General features: G+C 44.1%; 2 protein-coding genes, 5 non-coding genes and 5 pseudogenes across 14 annotated transcripts in view; 3 read left to right on the forward strand and 9 right to left on the reverse strand.

Moving 5' to 3' along the window:
• Window positions 1–14062, reverse strand: part of LOC149052567 (uncharacterized) — a 46508-nt gene extending 32446 nt beyond the window's left edge. For 6 of the 8 annotated variants that reach the window (XR_016185893.1, XR_016185894.1, XM_089204011.1 and 3 more), the window contains exons 1-6: window positions 13705–14062; window positions 13327–13432; window positions 13107–13231; window positions 6017–6145; window positions 5639–5744; window positions 5419–5543 (exon numbers count right to left, since the gene is read on the reverse strand). The gene's annotated coding sequence lies outside the window, so the exon portion shown is untranslated. The remainder of the gene's footprint in view (window positions 1–5418; window positions 5544–5638; window positions 5745–6016; window positions 6146–13106; window positions 13232–13326; window positions 13433–13704) is intronic. The other 2 variants (XM_089203995.1, XM_089204023.1) reach the window with 2 other exon arrangements.
• LOC149052585 (U2 spliceosomal RNA) lies at window positions 4098–4193 on the reverse strand (annotated as a pseudogene).
• Window positions 4700–4818, forward strand: LOC149052586 (5S ribosomal RNA). The gene has a single exon (XR_016182120.1). It is a non-coding gene; the product is annotated as a 5S ribosomal RNA (ribosomal RNA).
• On the reverse strand, window positions 5813–5976 carry LOC149052587 (U1 spliceosomal RNA). Its single transcript, XR_016182166.1, has one exon. It is a non-coding gene; the product is annotated as a U1 spliceosomal RNA (small nuclear RNA).
• On the reverse strand, window positions 6209–6384 carry LOC149052588 (U2 spliceosomal RNA; annotated as a pseudogene).
• LOC149052589 (U2 spliceosomal RNA) lies at window positions 11786–11881 on the reverse strand (annotated as a pseudogene).
• LOC149052590 (5S ribosomal RNA) lies at window positions 12388–12506 on the forward strand. Its single transcript, XR_016182124.1, has one exon. It is a non-coding gene; the product is annotated as a 5S ribosomal RNA (ribosomal RNA).
• On the reverse strand, window positions 13501–13664 carry LOC149052591 (U1 spliceosomal RNA). Its single transcript, XR_016182110.1, has one exon. It is a non-coding gene; the product is annotated as a U1 spliceosomal RNA (small nuclear RNA).
• Window positions 13897–14072, reverse strand: LOC149052592 (U2 spliceosomal RNA; annotated as a pseudogene).
• Window positions 14073–18004: 3932 nt separating this feature from the next.
• On the reverse strand, window positions 18005–19445 carry LOC149052593 (uncharacterized). Its single transcript, XM_089181244.1, has one exon. The coding sequence runs from the start codon at window positions 19443–19445 to the stop codon at window positions 18039–18041; it is 1407 nt and encodes a 468-aa protein (XP_089037370.1). The 3' UTR covers window positions 18005–18038.
• Window positions 19446–19472: 27 nt separating this feature from the next.
• On the reverse strand, window positions 19473–19568 carry LOC149052594 (U2 spliceosomal RNA; annotated as a pseudogene).
• A 506-nt stretch (window positions 19569–20074) lies between these two features.
• LOC149052595 (5S ribosomal RNA) lies at window positions 20075–20193 on the forward strand. The gene has a single exon (XR_016182125.1). It is a non-coding gene; the product is annotated as a 5S ribosomal RNA (ribosomal RNA).
• Window positions 20194–20666: the final 473 nt, after the last annotated feature.

The following is a 20666-nucleotide window of genomic DNA, read 5'->3' on the forward strand; positions in this document are numbered from 1 at the left end:
GTTGTAAAGAGACACATTTAGAGGGTAATTCTACTATTCCTAAGCCTCCCTCAGCAGCTGGTGCTGAGAGGGTTTGACGGGATACAGTTTCAATCTTGGATCCCCAGATGAAGTGGAAAATCAGAGATCGGAAGCGGGTGAAGACCCACTCAGGGATGGGTAACAATTTGGCTAAGTAATAAAATTTACTAGCCCCTAAGACATTGACAATGAGGGTTTTCCCTATCAGAGAGAGGGAGCGAGATTTCCAGAGGTTCAAGTTCTGTTCTAACTTATTTAACTTTGGTTGCCAATTGTCTTGGTCAGCCGACAGATTGCCATTTGTAAACCAGACACCAAGGATTTTAGTTTTGTTGACCCAAGTCAAACCATAAGGGGTATCAGGGCACGAGCGCCAGGCTCCGAGCCACATGGCTTCAGTTTTGGCTAGATTCAATTTAGCTCCTGTACCTAATGCATATTGCTGCAAGAGTGACAATAACCGAGTCAAAGAAAACACATCTTTGACAAAACACGAAGAGTCATCAGCGTATTGTCTAATCTTAAAAAGCTGGCCTTTCGAGCCCGGAATTAGAAAGCCCTTAATGGAAGTATCTGCACGGATATTACAAGCGAGAACCTCAGCACATAAAACATAAAGGAGGGGGGACATAGGGTCTCCCTGCCTGACTCCACGCTCAAGAGAAATTCTGTCAGTAAGATAACCATTGACGATTATTTTCATTGACGCATCGCTGTAAAGAGTAGAGATCCATTTTTGAAAAAAAGGGCCTAAACCAAGCTGTTCAAGGACCCGAGATAGGAAGGAGCGATCCACTCGGTCAAAGGCTTTCTCTTGATCAAGGCTCACAAGAATTCCAGGTTCATTTGTAATGTTGACATGATCCAAAGTATCTCTCAGCAGGGAGAGAGTATCAAAAATAGTTCTACCTGGGACAGAGCAGGATTGATCTTCATTTATCACTAAGGGTAAAATTTTTGCAAGCCGGTTTGTGAGAGCTTTAGAGCATAATTTGTAGTCAACATTGAGCAGTGAAATCGGGCGCCAATTCTTCAAATCTTTCGGATCACCTTTCTTAAAAATCAAACGAGTAACACTTTCTTTCATAGAAGGGGAAAAGAAGCCTTGTTGAAAGCTAAAATTGAATAAGTCTACGAGAATCGGGCCTAGAACGGGAAAGAAACGACGATAAAACTCGATCGGTAGTCCGTCAGAGCCAGGGGTTTTCCCTGTATTGAGTTGTTTTGAAGCGGTGTTAATTTCAGACAAAGTCAACAAACCTTCGCAGGTATCAGATTCTTCTTTAGACAATTTTTTCTCGACCTTTGACAGAAATAAACTTTGGATTCGTCCATCTACGGGTTCTCGAGTGTACAATTTAGCGTAAAAAGCGGCATGAGCGTCGGCGATGTCCTTTTGAGTGGTGACTTCGCTTCCGCTCAGATCGTAAACACTGTTGACAGAATTTCGCTTGGCGCGTGAGGTCTCGAGATTAAAAAAAAATTTGGTAGGTTTTTCACCCTCTTCTATCCACTGCGCTCGGCTTCTAACTTTAACCGATTCTAATTGTAAATGTTTAAGCGTTTTCAGTTCGTTTTCAAAATGTTCCACTCGTTGTTGAGAGTCTGTTTCGCCCGCGAGCAAGGCATGTTTAGCTTGAATTAATCGATTAGTGAGAGAAATCTTTTCACGGTTTAAGTCACGATGTTTTCGTCTGCTGAATTGAATCGCTGTGTGGCGGATAGATTCTTTAACAAAATCCCACCACTCATGAAGGGAAGAGTAATGATCTCGTATCGAAAAGCAATTTTGCAAGAGGGAATCAATAATTTCACAAAAGGTAGAGTTTTCGAGGAGTTCTAAATTTAGCCGCCAGACGCCAGGTCCGTGAGAAACAAAATTATCTAAATTGAGAGTCAGCACAACAGAATCATGATCTGAGAAACAACACGGAAAAATTTCACAAGAAACCGTGGGGTTAGTCAATTCCGAAGAAATAAAAAATTTATCTAAACGGGAACCGATAGTTTTAGTCGAATTAAACCAGGTACAAAAAGTTGAGCGACCATGTGCTTTTCGCCAAATGTCAATCAAATCGTGGAGAACGCGAAAATCTCGCAGTGTGGTCGAAAAGGAATTTTCAGATCCTCCAAATTTATCTAGAGATGACTCAATAGAATTAAAATCACCGGCAACAATTTTCTGGGTGCTTGGAAAGAAAAAATCGTGTATCTCATCATAGAAAAGCTTTCTCTCAGTAACATTTGTAGGCGCGTAAATATTCACCAAATTAAAGCGAAGTTTACCTAGGCTAATCAAAAGACTAACCAGTCTTCCAGAACTGTCTTTTTTCCACTGTTCGATTTTGAAAGGAGAATCTTTAGAAACAAGTATGCAAACTCCACCTTGCTTTCCTAGGGCGGGAGACCAAAAGCTTGGGCCTGACCATGATTTTCTGAGTAAATTAATCGCTGCGGGGCGAGCCGCTAAAGTTTCTTGTACACAAACAAAATCGTATTTACCAGAGCGCGCGTAATCAAAGATTAAATCTTGCTTTGCAGCATTTCCGAAACCACGAACATTAACAGTGCAAATTTTGGCTATGAAAACAGATAGAAAGAAGACAGTTGATTGGAATCACCACTAGATAAAAACGTGTTATTCACTTACGGTTTTTTTTCTTTTTCGGAGAGCGTGAATGTCCTGTGTTCAATTTTTTGGCTCTGGGCTCGCCTGTGGAGCCTTCAGAGACCTCAGAGATTGATTTTTTACCAGTTACTAGTGTCGGTTGAGTCGCTTTTCGCAGTGGAATATCTTGGGGTTGTATTTTCGCAGGTCTTCGTTTAGTGTTGGGCGGTGTGCTTGGAATAGAGAACAGTTCTGGGGTATCGGTCATTGCGGTCGTTTCATCGGAGGAGAAAAAATGTTCGTCTGGGTCAGCAATCGAGGAAAGGGTTTCAGGGTCGTGTTGTATCATATTTTCGTCGGTAGAAGTTTGTGCTGGTGAAGCGTCGTCGTCTGGAGTGTCTTCGGTCTCAGTAGGAAAGTCGTCATTCATCTGGTGGTCGGAGTCGCAGGGCTCGTCGTTCTCAGGAGTTGTTTCTTCAGTTTCGGGAGGAGTTTCTTCAGTGTCGGGAGGGATTTCGTCGGTTTCGTCGAGTTGAGAAGCTGGTTCGTCAAATACGGTCGGAATAGGTTTACGGGACCAGGAGAAAGGACAGAATTTAGCGCGGTGGTCGGATTGTTTACAGATGCTGCAGAGAATCGCATTCGGGCACGTGGCTGCTTGGTGGCCTGTTTGTTCGCAGTTATAACAAGCTATTTCGTGGCAGGAATTGGCGAAATGACCTCTGAGATGACAGTGGCGACATGTACGGGGTTGCTGGTCGTATCGAACGTTGATTAATATTTTTCCAAACCGGATGAAATTGGGTATCGGGTTCTTGAGTCGTACGCGGTAATGTCGAACTCCATCTTGCACGTTTTCAAAGCCAGGTAATTTAAAATATCCTCGCCGGTGATGTAAGACGTCACAATACTTAGAGAGTCGGTGGATAATTGCTGAATCAGGCATTTCATATGGAGCGTCGAAGATCTGGATATAGGTTAAAGGACGATCGATGTCTTGCAGGGCGAAAGGCTGACCTTGAATCTCAAGGGTGTTAAGTCGGAGAAAACTTTCGCGATGTTCAGCACTTCGGAAGGTCAGAACCACTTCACCATTGGTCTGTCGTTGTATACAGGAAATGCTTTGAGGATCAATTTTCGCAGAATTCAGAGCGTCGATGAAAACATTCGCAGGAAGGCGAGCACGTGGATTTACAAATGCAGTACACGGTCGATCGGGGACGTCGTTATCGGTTGAAACAGAAACTTTAACATCATTAACGGGCTGGGCAGGTCTGGTGGCCTCAGCATAACTCACGTCAGGATTCGCAACAGGATTATCGGAACTCACTTCGTCAATAACAGGAACATGGTCGGCCCAAGGCCGTGAAAAAAAATCAGAACTCTCACATGTTTCACTCACATCATCACTTCCCAACGAGTGGGCGCTGGCCTCGGCCATTCACTTAAATATCTTTCCCGAAAACCCGAGGGTTTCCGGACCCGCCCGAAGCTCAACCGAAAATACGAAAAATGATAAGAACAGATACTACACTTGATCTTAGCCAAAAGGCCGAGAAGCGATGCCGAAGCATGCCCTGGGTGAGGGGGGTGGTCGAGGGATCCTTCCCACGGTTTATGGTGGATAGTAGCAGGTCGCCCCCACAAGCCCTTGCGAGTCCCGCAGACGGTCCCAGAGGCTGACCCGTTTGGTATCTCCTAACTGTAAGATTTTAAAGCCAGATACACGCACCTACGGAGCTAAAACATTGTATCATAGGTTTTTAGGACACGTTATGTCTCTAGGGACCCCTCCCTCCCCTCCCTAGGGAATAGTGCTTCAAATCGATGCTCCTCAATGTGTTAACTGGGTTGAGGAAAATACATTAGGGTTAGGTAACGACTTCGGGGTTAGGGTAACCATTTCTTAGGGTTAGGGTAACAATTTCTTAGGGTTAGAGTATCAATTTCTTAGGGTTAGAGTAACGAAACTAGGGCTTTAGAATTTCAAATTCGCCTACACTCAGGGATGTGGCCGCTTTACAGCCTGAACCTGGCCGATAACAAGCACAATTTCGACCCCATTTCCTCGTCTACGACCATACCACAGGGAAAGCACCGGTTCTCGTCCGATCACCGAAGTTAAGCCCTGTCGGGCGGGGTTAGTACTTGGATGGGTGACCGCCTGGGAATACCCCGTGTTGTAGGCTTCATTTTTTGTCTTGCGAACATCTCTAAACGTTTTATCCCAATAAATAGCTCTCCATACATCACAATTTCACATAGAGAGCCGTAGGTGAGTGAGGAACAAAATCAAAGCAAAAAACGAGGGGGGGAAAACACCTTTTTGTCAAAAATCGGCCAGCTAATGGCGAAAACTCTAGTGCGATCGACTTTTCTTACAGAGCGCGCGCGAGCGAGTGAGCACGCGCGAGATGAACAGTTTATGATGTCAAATTCTACTTCTGTGATATCAAATCATTCGAAATAACGAACGAAAAAATGAATAGGAAAAAAACGCACACTTCTGAGACGCAGTTTTAAGCCATCGTCACGTGGCAAAACACTCGCACACTTCCAAGAGGAGGCGCGCGAAAAACGGCACTGAAAGTCGACAATGGTTGGATTCAGACTGCAAACGAATCGGGAAAAAGGTTCGATACTTTTACTACTCTGCTAGTTTGTTTCCTTCCCTCGTTCATTCGTTCACTCGCTTGCTCGCACAAAGGATACACTAACGATAGCAATAGCATTTCTAAAAGCGGCTCCAGTGACAATAAAACCGCTCAAAAGGTTCAAAGTGTACTCACGGTCCAAGTCGAATGCCCTTCTATGCTCGCTCGCTCGGTCGGTCGGTCGATCGATCGGCCGGTTGGTTTCCTTTCATTTCCTTTCCCTTCGCGCGCATAGCACAGCACGGCACGGCACGCACAACCTGCAAATACAAACGAACAGGACTTTACACACAATAGAGCAGACAGGCCTTGAACAAAAACAGCCAGCAAAGTTACGCACCGCCCCGAAACTCACCTTGTTTCCTTCCTCCAGTCTCTCCAATGCACTTCTACCCCTCCAAACGTGCCAACACCTTGGCCAGTTGTGCGTCCTTTGCTTTCTTTGCAAGTCTACCGGTCCACTGCAAAAGCAAAAATACCCTCGATAGTCAGTAAGAGGGCCATATAGACATAGTTTGGATGACTTTTTCGGGGACGAGCGCGAACGCAGGTCCCCACTACCAGAAATTATACGCTCGAGTTACCCACATTTGGGGTAATCGCAAGGGTCAACCCAGTCGAAGTGCAATGAAAGGGCCTCGCCTTGAGAGGACTGCCTCCTTGATCACAGTACCTCCCGCGTCAGGTAAGTATGCTTTTTCAGCGTCTGCCCTCGGTGAAAAAATCCACTTACCCCTAGGTCCTTGTGGTAGTGCTTTGCGCGCTTCAGAAAACGTAGGCCAGCGGCCGTTCCTGCCATTGTCTGTTGTCTGAATTATCATCCCTCTTTCACCTCTTCCCCCTCTAAGGGCGGGCGGGGCTCCTGTAAACATAAAAGAATGCTATACCGTTGACTTTGTTTTGGATTGAATGTGTCTTCCCCAGAGGGAAGTGGGCCGCACTCGGAGGTAGTGCTATACCGAGGCAACCCGTGGCTGGGACGAGGCAAGCCTCTTTTCCACAGCCCAGTTCCAAAAATCAGTTTAATATATGAGCTGCTCAATGAGCAGCGTATCAGATATTAAGCTGATAAGAACAGATTTTTTTTTTCTTTAAATTTTTTATTCAGGATCACGATTGTTCACATCAGTTTACGTTACTTACTTTGTTTCTTTTACATTACATATTCTTTACATCAATGCTTTTGCTTTCAAACGATATAGGTGACATTATATGGTGTCTTAAATGACGTGTGTATTATCTAGACAGGGTCTAGATACTAAGCATTTCGTTTAAGCTAAGAGAAAGGGGTGATAATCCTGTTGCGAATAATATTTAAGTGTTGACTTTTGGTCTTGACTGGAGCTAACCTTCCTTTTAAAAGTTTCCTGTTGTGAGTTATGGAGAAGTTGACTTTCGATCTGTTAAATTTCTATTTCTGTTTTGTGTTTCAATTTTCGTGTGAGAGTGGTCATTATCCAATTTCCATGGGAGAGCATGCATCATCATCATCGTTTTGTTTTGTTTTTCAGAGCTCGTCTGAGATCATTTAGCATTTTGAACAAAGGGAAAAACCATTTCAGAGTTAATAAAATCACAAAAGGCTGGGTGTTTCCAAAGAGTGACAAATTGCTGGTGGGTCAGTCTATGGTACTCAAGGTGTAACTTAACAGACAGGGTCTGGGTGATATATCGAATAATGGCCCGGGGGGATTCGGTGCCATTATGAAAAGTACTTTTGTTTCTAAAGATCCAAATACTGTAAATAATAGTCTTAATTAAATAAATAGCTATGCGGTTCGCAGTGTCATCAGTGTTCGGCCATAAGTAAAAGAAAGCAAACTTGATATTAGGGACAAATGCTTTACCTAACAGTGCAGTGAGGGTGGGTATGAAGTGTGTCCATACCCCCCTGACTCTTTTACAATGGAGAAAACAGTGTTCAATTGTTTCCCGTCTGTTACAATATGCACAATTTGGGGAAGCTATGTATCCCCAAGAGCGAAGAGATTCTCTGACTTTAACCCTTCTAAGGGTAATGAGCCAGGCTAGATCATTTTTAAAATTCTCACAACTAGGATGTCTGACCTTAGTCCAGTGGAGAGCTAGATCAAAACTAGGGCCTGTGACTGACTGCCAAAAGTATGGTAGAATGGGAGGGGACACTGTTTTCTCCAAGAACTTATAATAAATCATACGTGAACTAAAGTCAAAAGTAGGGTCTCTCTGAACTGCTGTTGTTAATTCAGACAGTAAAGTTAAGATCTTTCTATAAAAATCAGTTAAAGTACTTGCCCTGGGGCCAGAATTATCACGAAGGCATGCCCACTCCGGTCGGAGTTTGGCTACCTGAGTACCAATGAAATACTTAAGAAAATAATAAGATTTGGTGTCTGGATTATTTAGGCTAGCTGTAACATACGAAAGTTGTAAAGAGACACATTTAGAGGGTAATTCTACTATTCCTAAGCCTCCCTCAGCAGCTGGTGCTGAGAGGGTTTGACGGGATACAGTTTCAATCTTGGATCCCCAGATGAAGTGGAAAATCAGAGATCGGAAGCGGGTGAAGACCCACTCAGGGATGGGTAACAATTTGGCTAAGTAATAAAATTTACTAGCCCCTAAGACATTGACAATGAGGGTTTTCCCTATCAGAGAGAGGGAGCGAGATTTCCAGAGGTTCAAGTTCTGTTCTAACTTATTTAACTTTGGTTGCCAATTGTCTTGGTCAGCCGACAGATTGCCATTTGTAAACCAGACACCAAGGATTTTAGTTTTGTTGACCCAAGTCAAACCATAAGGGGTATCAGGGCACGAGCGCCAGGCTCCGAGCCACATGGCTTCAGTTTTGGCTAGATTCAATTTAGCTCCTGTACCTAATGCATATTGCTGCAAGAGTGACAATAACCGAGTCAAAGAAAACACATCTTTGACAAAACACGAAGAGTCATCAGCGTATTGTCTAATCTTAAAAAGCTGGCCTTTCGAGCCCGGAATTAGAAAGCCCTTAATGGAAGTATCTGCACGGATATTACAAGCGAGAACCTCAGCACATAAAACATAAAGGAGGGGGGACATAGGGTCTCCCTGCCTGACTCCACGCTCAAGAGAAATTCTGTCAGTAAGATAACCATTGACGATTATTTTCATTGACGCATCGCTGTAAAGAGTAGAGATCCATTTTTGAAAAAAAGGGCCTAAACCAAGCTGTTCAAGGACCCGAGATAGGAAGGAGCGATCCACTCGGTCAAAGGCTTTCTCTTGATCAAGGCTCACAAGAATTCCAGGTTCATTTGTAATGTTGACATGATCCAAAGTATCTCTCAGCAGGGAGAGAGTATCAAAAATAGTTCTACCTGGGACAGAGCAGGATTGATCTTCATTTATCACTAAGGGTAAAATTTTTGCAAGCCGGTTTGTGAGAGCTTTAGAGCATAATTTGTAGTCAACATTGAGCAGTGAAATCGGGCGCCAATTCTTCAAATCTTTCGGATCACCTTTCTTAAAAATCAAACGAGTAACACTTTCTTTCATAGAAGGGGAAAAGAAGCCTTGTTGAAAGCTAAAATTGAATAAGTCTACGAGAATCGGGCCTAGAACGGGAAAGAAACGACGATAAAACTCGATCGGTAGTCCGTCAGAGCCAGGGGTTTTCCCTGTATTGAGTTGTTTTGAAGCGGTGTTAATTTCAGACAAAGTCAACAAACCTTCGCAGGTATCAGATTCTTCTTTAGACAATTTTTTCTCGACCTTTGACAGAAATAAACTTTGGATTCGTCCATCTACGGGTTCTCGAGTGTACAATTTAGCGTAAAAAGCGGCATGAGCGTCGGCGATGTCCTTTTGAGTGGTGACTTCGCTTCCGCTCAGATCGTAAACACTGTTGACAGAATTTCGCTTGGCGCGTGAGGTCTCGAGATTAAAAAAAAATTTGGTAGGTTTTTCACCCTCTTCTATCCACTGCGCTCGGCTTCTAACTTTAACCGATTCTAATTGTAAATGTTTAAGCGTTTTCAGTTCGTTTTCAAAATGTTCCACTCGTTGTTGAGAGTCTGTTTCGCCCGCGAGCAAGGCATGTTTAGCTTGAATTAATCGATTAGTGAGAGAAATCTTTTCACGGTTTAAGTCACGATGTTTTCGTCTGCTGAATTGAATCGCTGTGTGGCGGATAGATTCTTTAACAAAATCCCACCACTCATGAAGGGAAGAGTAATGATCTCGTATCGAAAAGCAATTTTGCAAGAGGGAATCAATAATTTCACAAAAGGTAGAGTTTTCGAGGAGTTCTAAATTTAGCCGCCAGACGCCAGGTCCGTGAGAAACAAAATTATCTAAATTGAGAGTCAGCACAACAGAATCATGATCTGAGAAACAACACGGAAAAATTTCACAAGAAACCGTGGGGTTAGTCAATTCCGAAGAAATAAAAAATTTATCTAAACGGGAACCGATAGTTTTAGTCGAATTAAACCAGGTACAAAAAGTTGAGCGACCATGTGCTTTTCGCCAAATGTCAATCAAATCGTGGAGAACGCGAAAATCTCGCAGTGTGGTCGAAAAGGAATTTTCAGATCCTCCAAATTTATCTAGAGATGACTCAATAGAATTAAAATCACCGGCAACAATTTTCTGGGTGCTTGGAAAGAAAAAATCGTGTATCTCATCATAGAAAAGCTTTCTCTCAGTAACATTTGTAGGCGCGTAAATATTCACCAAATTAAAGCGAAGTTTACCTAGGCTAATCAAAAGACTAACCAGTCTTCCAGAACTGTCTTTTTTCCACTGTTCGATTTTGAAAGGAGAATCTTTAGAAACAAGTATGCAAACTCCACCTTGCTTTCCTAGGGCGGGAGACCAAAAGCTTGGGCCTGACCATGATTTTCTGAGTAAATTAATCGCTGCGGGGCGAGCCGCTAAAGTTTCTTGTACACAAACAAAATCGTATTTACCAGAGCGCGCGTAATCAAAGATTAAATCTTGCTTTGCAGCATTTCCGAAACCACGAACATTAACAGTGCAAATTTTGGCTATGAAAACAGATAGAAAGAAGACAGTTGATTGGAATCACCACTAGATAAAAACGTGTTATTCACTTACGGTTTTTTTTCTTTTTCGGAGAGCGTGAATGTCCTGTGTTCAATTTTTTGGCTCTGGGCTCGCCTGTGGAGCCTTCAGAGACCTCAGAGATTGATTTTTTACCAGTTACTAGTGTCGGTTGAGTCGCTTTTCGCAGTGGAATATCTTGGGGTTGTATTTTCGCAGGTCTTCGTTTAGTGTTGGGCGGTGTGCTTGGAATAGAGAACAGTTCTGGGGTATCGGTCATTGCGGTCGTTTCATCGGAGGAGAAAAAATGTTCGTCTGGGTCAGCAATCGAGGAAAGGGTTTCAGGGTCGTGTTGTATCATATTTTCGTCGGTAGAAGTTTGTGCTGGTGAAGCGTCGTCGTCTGGAGTGTCTTCGGTCTCAGTAGGAAAGTCGTCATTCATCTGGTGGTCGGAGTCGCAGGGCTCGTCGTTCTCAGGAGTTGTTTCTTCAGTTTCGGGAGGAGTTTCTTCAGTGTCGGGAGGGATTTCGTCGGTTTCGTCGAGTTGAGAAGCTGGTTCGTCAAATACGGTCGGAATAGGTTTACGGGACCAGGAGAAAGGACAGAATTTAGCGCGGTGGTCGGATTGTTTACAGATGCTGCAGAGAATCGCATTCGGGCACGTGGCTGCTTGGTGGCCTGTTTGTTCGCAGTTATAACAAGCTATTTCGTGGCAGGAATTGGCGAAATGACCTCTGAGATGACAGTGGCGACATGTACGGGGTTGCTGGTCGTATCGAACGTTGATTAATATTTTTCCAAACCGGATGAAATTGGGTATCGGGTTCTTGAGTCGTACGCGGTAATGTCGAACTCCATCTTGCACGTTTTCAAAGCCAGGTAATTTAAAATATCCTCGCCGGTGATGTAAGACGTCACAATACTTAGAGAGTCGGTGGATAATTGCTGAATCAGGCATTTCATATGGAGCGTCGAAGATCTGGATATAGGTTAAAGGACGATCGATGTCTTGCAGGGCGAAAGGCTGACCTTGAATCTCAAGGGTGTTAAGTCGGAGAAAACTTTCGCGATGTTCAGCACTTCGGAAGGTCAGAACCACTTCACCATTGGTCTGTCGTTGTATACAGGAAATGCTTTGAGGATCAATTTTCGCAGAATTCAGAGCGTCGATGAAAACATTCGCAGGAAGGCGAGCACGTGGATTTACAAATGCAGTACACGGTCGATCGGGGACGTCGTTATCGGTTGAAACAGAAACTTTAACATCATTAACGGGCTGGGCAGGTCTGGTGGCCTCAGCATAACTCACGTCAGGATTCGCAACAGGATTATCGGAACTCACTTCGTCAATAACAGGAACATGGTCGGCCCAAGGCCGTGAAAAAAAATCAGAACTCTCACATGTTTCACTCACATCATCACTTCCCAACGAGTGGGCGCTGGCCTCGGCCATTCACTTAAATATCTTTCCCGAAAACCCGAGGGTTTCCGGACCCGCCCGAAGCTCAACCGAAAATACGAAAAATGATAAGAACAGATACTACACTTGATCTTAGCCAAAAGGCCGAGAAGCGATGCCGAAGCATGCCCTGGGTGAGGGGGGTGGTCGAGGGATCCTTCCCACGGTTTATGGTGGATAGTAGCAGGTCGCCCCCACAAGCCCTTGCGAGTCCCGCAGACGGTCCCAGAGGCTGACCCGTTTGGTATCTCCTAACTGTAAGATTTTAAAGCCAGATACACGCACCTACGGAGCTAAAACATTGTATCATAGGTTTTTAGGACACGTTATGTCTCTAGGGACCCCTCCCTCCCCTCCCTAGGGAATAGTGCTTCAAATCGATGCTCCTCAATGTGTTAACTGGGTTGAGGAAAATACATTAGGGTTAGGTAACGACTTCGGGGTTAGGGTAACCATTTCTTAGGGTTAGGGTAACAATTTCTTAGGGTTAGAGTATCAATTTCTTAGGGTTAGAGTAACGAAACTAGGGCTTTAGAATTTCAAATTCGCCTACACTCAGGGATGTGGCCGCTTTACAGCCTGAACCTGGCCGATAACAAGCACAATTTCGACCCCATTTCCTCGTCTACGACCATACCACAGGGAAAGCACCGGTTCTCGTCCGATCACCGAAGTTAAGCCCTGTCGGGCGGGGTTAGTACTTGGATGGGTGACCGCCTGGGAATACCCCGTGTTGTAGGCTTCATTTTTTGTCTTGCGAACATCTCTAAACGTTTTATCCCAATAAATAGCTCTCCATACATCACAATTTCACATAGAGAGCCGTAGGTGAGTGAGGAACAAAATCAAAGCAAAAAACGAGGGGGGGAAAACACCTTTTTGTCAAAAATCGGCCAGCTAATGGCGAAAACTCTAGTGCGATCGACTTTTCTTACAGAGCGCGCGCGAGCGAGTGAGCACGCGCGAGATGAACAGTTTATGATGTCAAATTCTACTTCTGTGATATCAAATCATTCGAAATAACGAACGAAAAAATGAATAGGAAAAAAACGCACACTTCTGAGACGCAGTTTTAAGCCATCGTCACGTGGCAAAACACTCGCACACTTCCAAGAGGAGGCGCGCGAAAAACGGCACTGAAAGTCGACAATGGTTGGATTCAGACTGCAAACGAATCGGGAAAAAGGTTCGATACTTTTACTACTCTGCTAGTTTGTTTCCTTCCCTCGTTCATTCGTTCACTCGCTTGCTCGCACAAAGGATACACTAACGATAGCAATAGCATTTCTAAAAGCGGCTCCAGTGACAATAAAACCGCTCAAAAGGTTCAAAGTGTACTCACGGTCCAAGTCGAATGCCCTTCTATGCTCGCTCGCTCGGTCGGTCGGTCGATCGATCGGCCGGTTGGTTTCCTTTCATTTCCTTTCCCTTCGCGCGCATAGCACAGCACGGCACGGCACGCACAACCTGCAAATACAAACGAACAGGACTTTACACACAATAGAGCAGACAGGCCTTGAACAAAAACAGCCAGCAAAGTTACGCACCGCCCCGAAACTCACCTTGTTTCCTTCCTCCAGTCTCTCCAATGCACTTCTACCCCTCCAAACGTGCCAACACCTTGGCCAGTTGTGCGTCCTTTGCTTTCTTTGCAAGTCTACCGGTCCACTGCAAAAGCAAAAATACCCTCGATAGTCAGTAAGAGGGCCATATAGACATAGTTTGGATGACTTTTTCGGGGACGAGCGCGAACGCAGGTCCCCACTACCAGAAATTATACGCTCGAGTTACCCACATTTGGGGTAATCGCAAGGGTCAACCCAGTCGAAGTGCAATGAAAGGGCCTCGCCTTGAGAGGACTGCCTCCTTGATCACAGTACCTCCCGCGTCAGGTAAGTATGCTTTTTCAGCGTCTGCCCTCGGTGAAAAAATCCACTTACCCCTAGGTCCTTGTGGTAGTGCTTTGCGCGCTTCAGAAAACGTAGGCCAGCGGCCGTTCCTGCCATTGTCTGTTGTCTGAATTATCATCCCTCTTTCACCTCTTCCCCCTCTAAGGGCGGGCGGGGCTCCTGTAAACATAAAAGAATGCTATACCGTTGACTTTGTTTTGGATTGAATGTGTCTTCCCCAGAGGGAAGTGGGCCGCACTCGGAGGTAGTGCTATACCGAGGCAACCCGTGGCTGGGACGAGGCAAGCCTCTTTTCCACAGCCCAGTTCCAAAAATCAGTTTAATATATGAGCTGCTCAATGAGCAGCGTATCAGATATTAAGCTGATAAGAACAGATTTTTTTTTTCTTTAAATTTTTTATTCAGGATCACGATTGTTCACATCAGTTTACGTTACTTACTTTGTTTCTTTTACATTACATATTCTTTACATCAATGCTTTTGCTTTCAAACGATATAGGTGACATTATATGGTGTCTTAAATGACGTGTGTATTATCTAGACAGGGTCTAGATACTAAGCATTTCGTTTAAGCTAAGAGAAAGGGGTGATAATCCTGTTGCGAATAATATTTAAGTGTTGACTTTTGGTCTTGACTGGAGCTAACCTTCCTTTTAAAAGTTTCCTGTTGTGAGTTATGGAGAAGTTGACTTTCGATCTGTTAAATTTCTATTTCTGTTTTGTGTTTCAATTTTCGTGTGAGAGTGGTCATTATCCAATTTCCATGGGAGAGCATGCATCATCATCATCGTTTTGTTTTGTTTTTCAGAGCTCGTCTGAGATCATTTAGCATTTTGAACAAAGGGAAAAACCATTTCAGAGTTAATAAAATCACAAAAGGCTGGGTGTTTCCAAAGAGTGACAAATTGCTGGTGGGTCAGTCTATGGTACTCAAGGTGTAACTTAACAGACAGGGTCTGGGTGATATATCGAATAATGGCCCGGGGGGATTCGGTGCCATTATGAAAAGTACTTTTGTTTCTAAAGATCCAAATACTGTAAATAATAGTCTTAATTAAATAAATAGCTATGCGGTTCGCAGTGTCATCAGTGTTCGGCCATAAGTAAAAGAAAGCAAACTTGATATTAGGGACAAATGCTTTACCTAACAGTGCAGTGAGGGTGGGTATGAAGTGTGTCCATACCCCCCTGACTCTTTTACAATGGAGAAAACAGTGTTCAATTGTTTCCCGTCTGTTACAATATGCACAATTTGGGGAAGCTATGTATCCCCAAGAGCGAAGAGATTCTCTGACTTTAACCCTTCTAAGGGTAATGAGCCAGGCTAGATCATTTTTAAAATTCTCACAACTAGGATGTCTGACCTTAGTCCAGTGGAGAGCTAGATCAAAACTAGGGCCTGTGACTGACTGCCAAAAGTATGGTAGAATGGGAGGGGACACTGTTTTCTCCAAGAACTTATAATAAATCATACGTGAACTAAAGTCAAAAGTAGGGTCTCTCTGAACTGCTGTTGTTAATTCAGACAGTAAAGTTAAGATCTTTCTATAAAAATCAGTTAAAGTACTTGCCCTGGGGCCAGAATTATCACGAAGGCATGCCCACTCCGGTCGGAGTTTGGCTACCTGAGTACCAATGAAATACTTAAGAAAATAATAAGATTTGGTGTCTGGATTATTTAGGCTAGCTGTAACATACGAAAGTTGTAAAGAGACACATTTAGAGGGTAATTCTACTATTCCTAAGCCTCCCTCAGCAGCTGGTGCTGAGAGGGTTTGACGGGATACAGTTTCAATCTTGGATCCCCAGATGAAGTGGAAAATCAGAGATCGGAAGCGGGTGAAGACCCACTCAGGGATGGGTAACAATTTGGCTAAGTAATAAAATTTACTAGCCCCTAAGACATTGACAATGAGGGTTTTCCCTATCAGAGAGAGGGAGCGAGATTTCCAGAGGTTCAAGTTCTGTTCTAACTTATTTAACTTTGGTTGCCAATTGTCTTGGTCAGCCGACAGATTGCCATTTGTAAACCAGACACCAAGGATTTTAGTTTTGTTGACCCAAGTCAAACCATAAGGGGTATCAGGGCACGAGCGCCAGGCTCCGAGCCACATGGCTTCAGTTTTGGCTAGATTCAATTTAGCTCCTGTACCTAATGCATATTGCTGCAAGAGTGACAATAACCGAGTCAAAGAAAACACATCTTTGACAAAACACGAAGAGTCATCAGCGTATTGTCTAATCTTAAAAAGCTGGCCTTTCGAGCCCGGAATTAGAAAGCCCTTAATGGAAGTATCTGCACGGATATTACAAGCGAGAACCTCAGCACATAAAACATAAAGGAGGGGGACATAGGGTCTCCCTGCCTGACTCCACGCTCAAGAGAAATTCTGTCAGTAAGATAACCATTGACGATTATTTTCATTGACGCATCGCTGTAAAGAGTAGAGATCCATTTTTGAAAAAAAGGGCCTAAACCAAGCTGTTCAAGGACCCGAGATAGGAAGGAGCGATCCACTCGGTCAAAGGCTTTCTCTTGATCAAGGCTCACAAGAATTCCAGGTTCATTTGTAATGTTGACATGATCCAAAGTATCTCTCAGCAGGGAGAGAGTATCAAAAATAGTTCTACCTGGGACAGAGCAGGATTGATCTTCATTTATCACTAAGGGTAAAATTTTTGCAAGCCGGTTTGTGAGAGCTTTAGAGCATAATTTGTAGTCAACATTGAGCAGTGAAATCGGGCGCCAATTCTTCAAATCTTTCGGATCACCTTTCTTAAAAATCAAACGAGTAACACTTTCTTTCATAGAAGGGGAAAAGAAGCCTTGTTGAAAGCTAAAATTGAATAAGTCTACGAGAATCGGGCCTAGAACGGGAAAGAAACGACGATAAAACTCGATCGGTAGTCCGTCAGAGCCAGGGGTTTTCCCTGTATTGAGTTGTTTTGAAGCGGTGTTAATTTCAGACAAAGTCAACAAACCTTCGCAGGTATCAGATTCTTCTTTAGACAATTTTTTCTCGACCTTTGACAGAAATAAACTTTGGATTCGTCCATCTACGGGTTCTCGAGTGTACAATTTAGCGTAAAAAGCGGCATGAGCGTCGGCGATGTCCTTTTGAGTGGTGACTTCGCTTCCGCTCAGATCGTAAACACTGTTGACAGAATTTCGCTTGGCGCGTGAGGTCTCGAGATTAAAAAAAAATTTGGTAGGTTTTTCACCCTCTTCTATCCACTGCGCTCGGCTTCTAACTTTAACCGATTCTAATTGTAAATGTTTAAGCGTTTTCAGTTCGTTTTCAAAATGTTCCACTCGTTGTTGAGAGTCTGTTTCGCCCGCGAGCAAGGCATGTTTAGCTTGAATTAATCGATTAGTGAGAGAAATCTTTTCACGGTTTAAGTCACGATGTTTTCGTCTGCTGAATTGAATCGCTGTGTGGCGGATAGATTCTTTAACAAAATCCCACCACTCATGAAGGGAAGAGTAATGATCTCGTATCGAAAAGCAATTTTGCAAGAGGGAATCAATAATTTCACAAAAGGTAGAGTTTTCGAGGAGTTCTAAATTTAGCCGCCAGACGCCAGGTCCGTGAGAAACAAAATTATCTAAATTGAGAGTCAGCACAACAGAATCATGATCTGAGAAACAACACGGAAAAATTTCACAAGAAACCGTGGGGTTAGTCAATTCCGAAGAAATAAAAAATTTATCTAAACGGGAACCGATAGTTTTAGTCGAATTAAACCAGGTACAAAAAGTTGAGCGACCATGTGCTTTTCGCCAAATGTCAATCAAATCGTGGAGAACGCGAAAATCTCGCAGTGTGGTCGAAAAGGAATTTTCAGATCCTCCAAATTTATCTAGAGATGACTCAATAGAATTAAAATCACCGGCAACAATTTTCTGGGTGCTTGGAAAGAAAAAATCGTGTATCTCATCATAGAAAAGCTTTCTCTCAGTAACATTTGTAGGCGCGTAAATATTCACCAAATTAAAGCGAAGTTTACCTAGGCTAATCAAAAGACTAACCAGTCTTCCAGAACTGTCTTTTTTCCACTGTTCGATTTTGAAAGGAGAATCTTTAGAAACAAGTATGCAAACTCCACCTTGCTTTCCTAGGGCGGGAGACCAAAAGCTTGGGCCTGACCATGATTTTCTGAGTAAATTAATCGCTGCGGGGCGAGCCGCTAAAGTTTCTTGTACACAAACAAAATCGTATTTACCAGAGCGCGCGTAATCAAAGATTAAATCTTGCTTTGCAGCATTTCCGAAACCACGAACATTAACAGTGCAAATTTTGGCTATGAAAACAGATAGAAAGAAGACAGTTGATTGGAATCACCACTAGATAAAAACGTGTTATTCACTTACGGTTTTTTTTCTTTTTCGGAGAGCGTGAATGTCCTGTGTTCAATTTTTTGGCTCTGGGCTCGCCTGTGGAGCCTTCAGAGACCTCAGAGATTGATTTTTTACCAGTTACTAGTGTCGGTTGAGTCGCTTTTCGCAGTGGAATATCTTGGGGTTGTATTTTCGCAGGTCTTCGTTTAGTGTTGGGCGGTGTGCTTGGAATAGAGAACAGTTCTGGGGTATCGGTCATTGCGGTCGTTTCATCGGAGGAGAAAAAATGTTCGTCTGGGTCAGCAATCGAGGAAAGGGTTTCAGGGTCGTGTTGTATCATATTTTCGTCGGTAGAAGTTTGTGCTGGTGAAGCGTCGTCGTCTGGAGTGTCTTCGGTCTCAGTAGGAAAGTCGTCATTCATCTGGTGGTCGGAGTCGCAGGGCTCGTCGTTCTCAGGAGTTGTTTCTTCAGTTTCGGGAGGAGTTTCTTCAGTGTCGGGAGGGATTTCGTCGGTTTCGTCGAGTTGAGAAGCTGGTTCGTCAAATACGGTCGGAATAGGTTTACGGGACCAGGAGAAAGGACAGAATTTAGCGCGGTGGTCGGATTGTTTACAGATGCTGCAGAGAATCGCATTCGGGCACGTGGCTGCTTGGTGGCCTGTTTGTTCGCAGTTATAACAAGCTATTTCGTGGCAGGAATTGGCGAAATGACCTCTGAGATGACAGTGGCGACATGTACGGGGTTGCTGGTCGTATCGAACGTTGATTAATATTTTTCCAAACCGGATGAAATTGGGTATCGGGTTCTTGAGTCGTACGCGGTAATGTCGAACTCCATCTTGCACGTTTTCAAAGCCAGGTAATTTAAAATATCCTCGCCGGTGATGTAAGACGTCACAATACTTAGAGAGTCGGTGGATAATTGCTGAATCAGGCATTTCATATGGAGCGTCGAAGATCTGGATATAGGTTAAAGGACGATCGATGTCTTGCAGGGCGAAAGGCTGACCTTGAATCTCAAGGGTGTTAAGTCGGAGAAAACTTTCGCGATGTTCAGCACTTCGGAAGGTCAGAACCACTTCACCATTGGTCTGTCGTTGTATACAGGAAATGCTTTGAGGATCAATTTTCGCAGAATTCAGAGCGTCGATGAAAACATTCGCAGGAAGGCGAGCACGTGGATTTACAAATGCAGTACACGGTCGATCGGGGACGTCGTTATCGGTTGAAACAGAAACTTTAACATCATTAACGGGCTGGGCAGGTCTGGTGGCCTCAGCATAACTCACGTCAGGATTCGCAACAGGATTATCGGAACTCACTTCGTCAATAACAGGAACATGGTCGGCCCAAGGCCGTGAAAAAAAATCAGAACTCTCACATGTTTCACTCACATCATCACTTCCCAACGAGTGGGCGCTGGCCTCGGCCATTCACTTAAATATCTTTCCCGAAAACCCGAGGGTTTCCGGACCCGCCCGAAGCTCAACCGAAAATACGAAAAATGATAAGAACAGATACTACACTTGATCTTAGCCAAAAGGCCGAGAAGCGATGCCGAAGCATGCCCTGGGTGAGGGGGGTGGTCGAGGGATCCTTCCCACGGTTTATGGTGGATAGTAGCAGGTCGCCCCCACAAGCCCTTGCGAGTCCCGCAGACGGTCCCAGAGGCTGACCCGTTTGGTATCTCCTAACTGTAAGATTTTAAAGCCAGATACACGCACCTACGGAGCTAAAACATTGTATCATAGGTTTTTAGGACACGTTATGTCTCTAGGGACCCCTCCCTCCCCTCCCTAGGGAATAGTGCTTCAAATCGATGCTCCTCAATGTGTTAACTGGGTTGAGGAAAATACATTAGGGTTAGGTAACGACTTCGGGGTTAGGGTAACCATTTCTTAGGGTTAGGGTAACAATTTCTTAGGGTTAGAGTATCAATTTCTTAGGGTTAGAGTAACGAAACTAGGGCTTTAGAATTTCAAATTCGCCTACACTCAGGGATGTGGCCGCTTTACAGCCTGAACCTGGCCGATAACAAGCACAATTTCGACCCCATTTCCTCGTCTACGACCATACCACAGGGAAAGCACCGGTTCTCGTCCGATCACCGAAGTTAAGCCCTGTCGGGCGGGGTTAGTACTTGGATGGGTGACCGCCTGGGAATACCCCGTGTTGTAGGCTTCATTTTTTGTCTTGCGAACATCTCTAAACGTTTTATCCCAATAAATAGCTCTCCATACATCACAATTTCACATAGAGAGCCGTAGGTGAGTGAGGAACAAAATCAAAGCAAAAAACGAGGGGGGGAAAACACCTTTTTGTCAAAAATCGGCCAGCTAATGGCGAAAACTCTAGTGCGATCGACTTTTCTTACAGAGCGCGCGCGAGCGAGTGAGCACGCGCGAGATGAACAGTTTATGATGTCAAATTCTACTTCTGTGATATCAAATCATTCGAAATAACGAACGAAAAAATGAATAGGAAAAAAACGCACACTTCTGAGACGCAGTTTTAAGCCATCGTCACGTGGCAAAACACTCGCACACTTCCAAGAGGAGGCGCGCGAAAAACGGCACTGAAAGTCGACAATGGTTGGATTCAGACTGCAAACGAATCGGGAAAAAGGTTCGATACTTTTACTACTCTGCTAGTTT

The sequence above is a fragment of the Pocillopora damicornis genome, chromosome 1 (assembly GCF_964200805.1).
Source record: "Pocillopora damicornis chromosome 1, jaPocDami1.2, whole genome shotgun sequence".
In the NCBI taxonomy this organism is placed as follows: domain Eukaryota; kingdom Metazoa; phylum Cnidaria; class Anthozoa; order Scleractinia; family Pocilloporidae; genus Pocillopora; species Pocillopora damicornis.

Excerpts from the sequence above, each read along its gene's own strand:
- LOC149052593 (XM_089181244.1), bottom strand. The coding sequence starts at position 19,445 with ATGGCCGAGGCCAGCGCCCACTCGTTGGGAAGTGATGATGTGAGTGAA.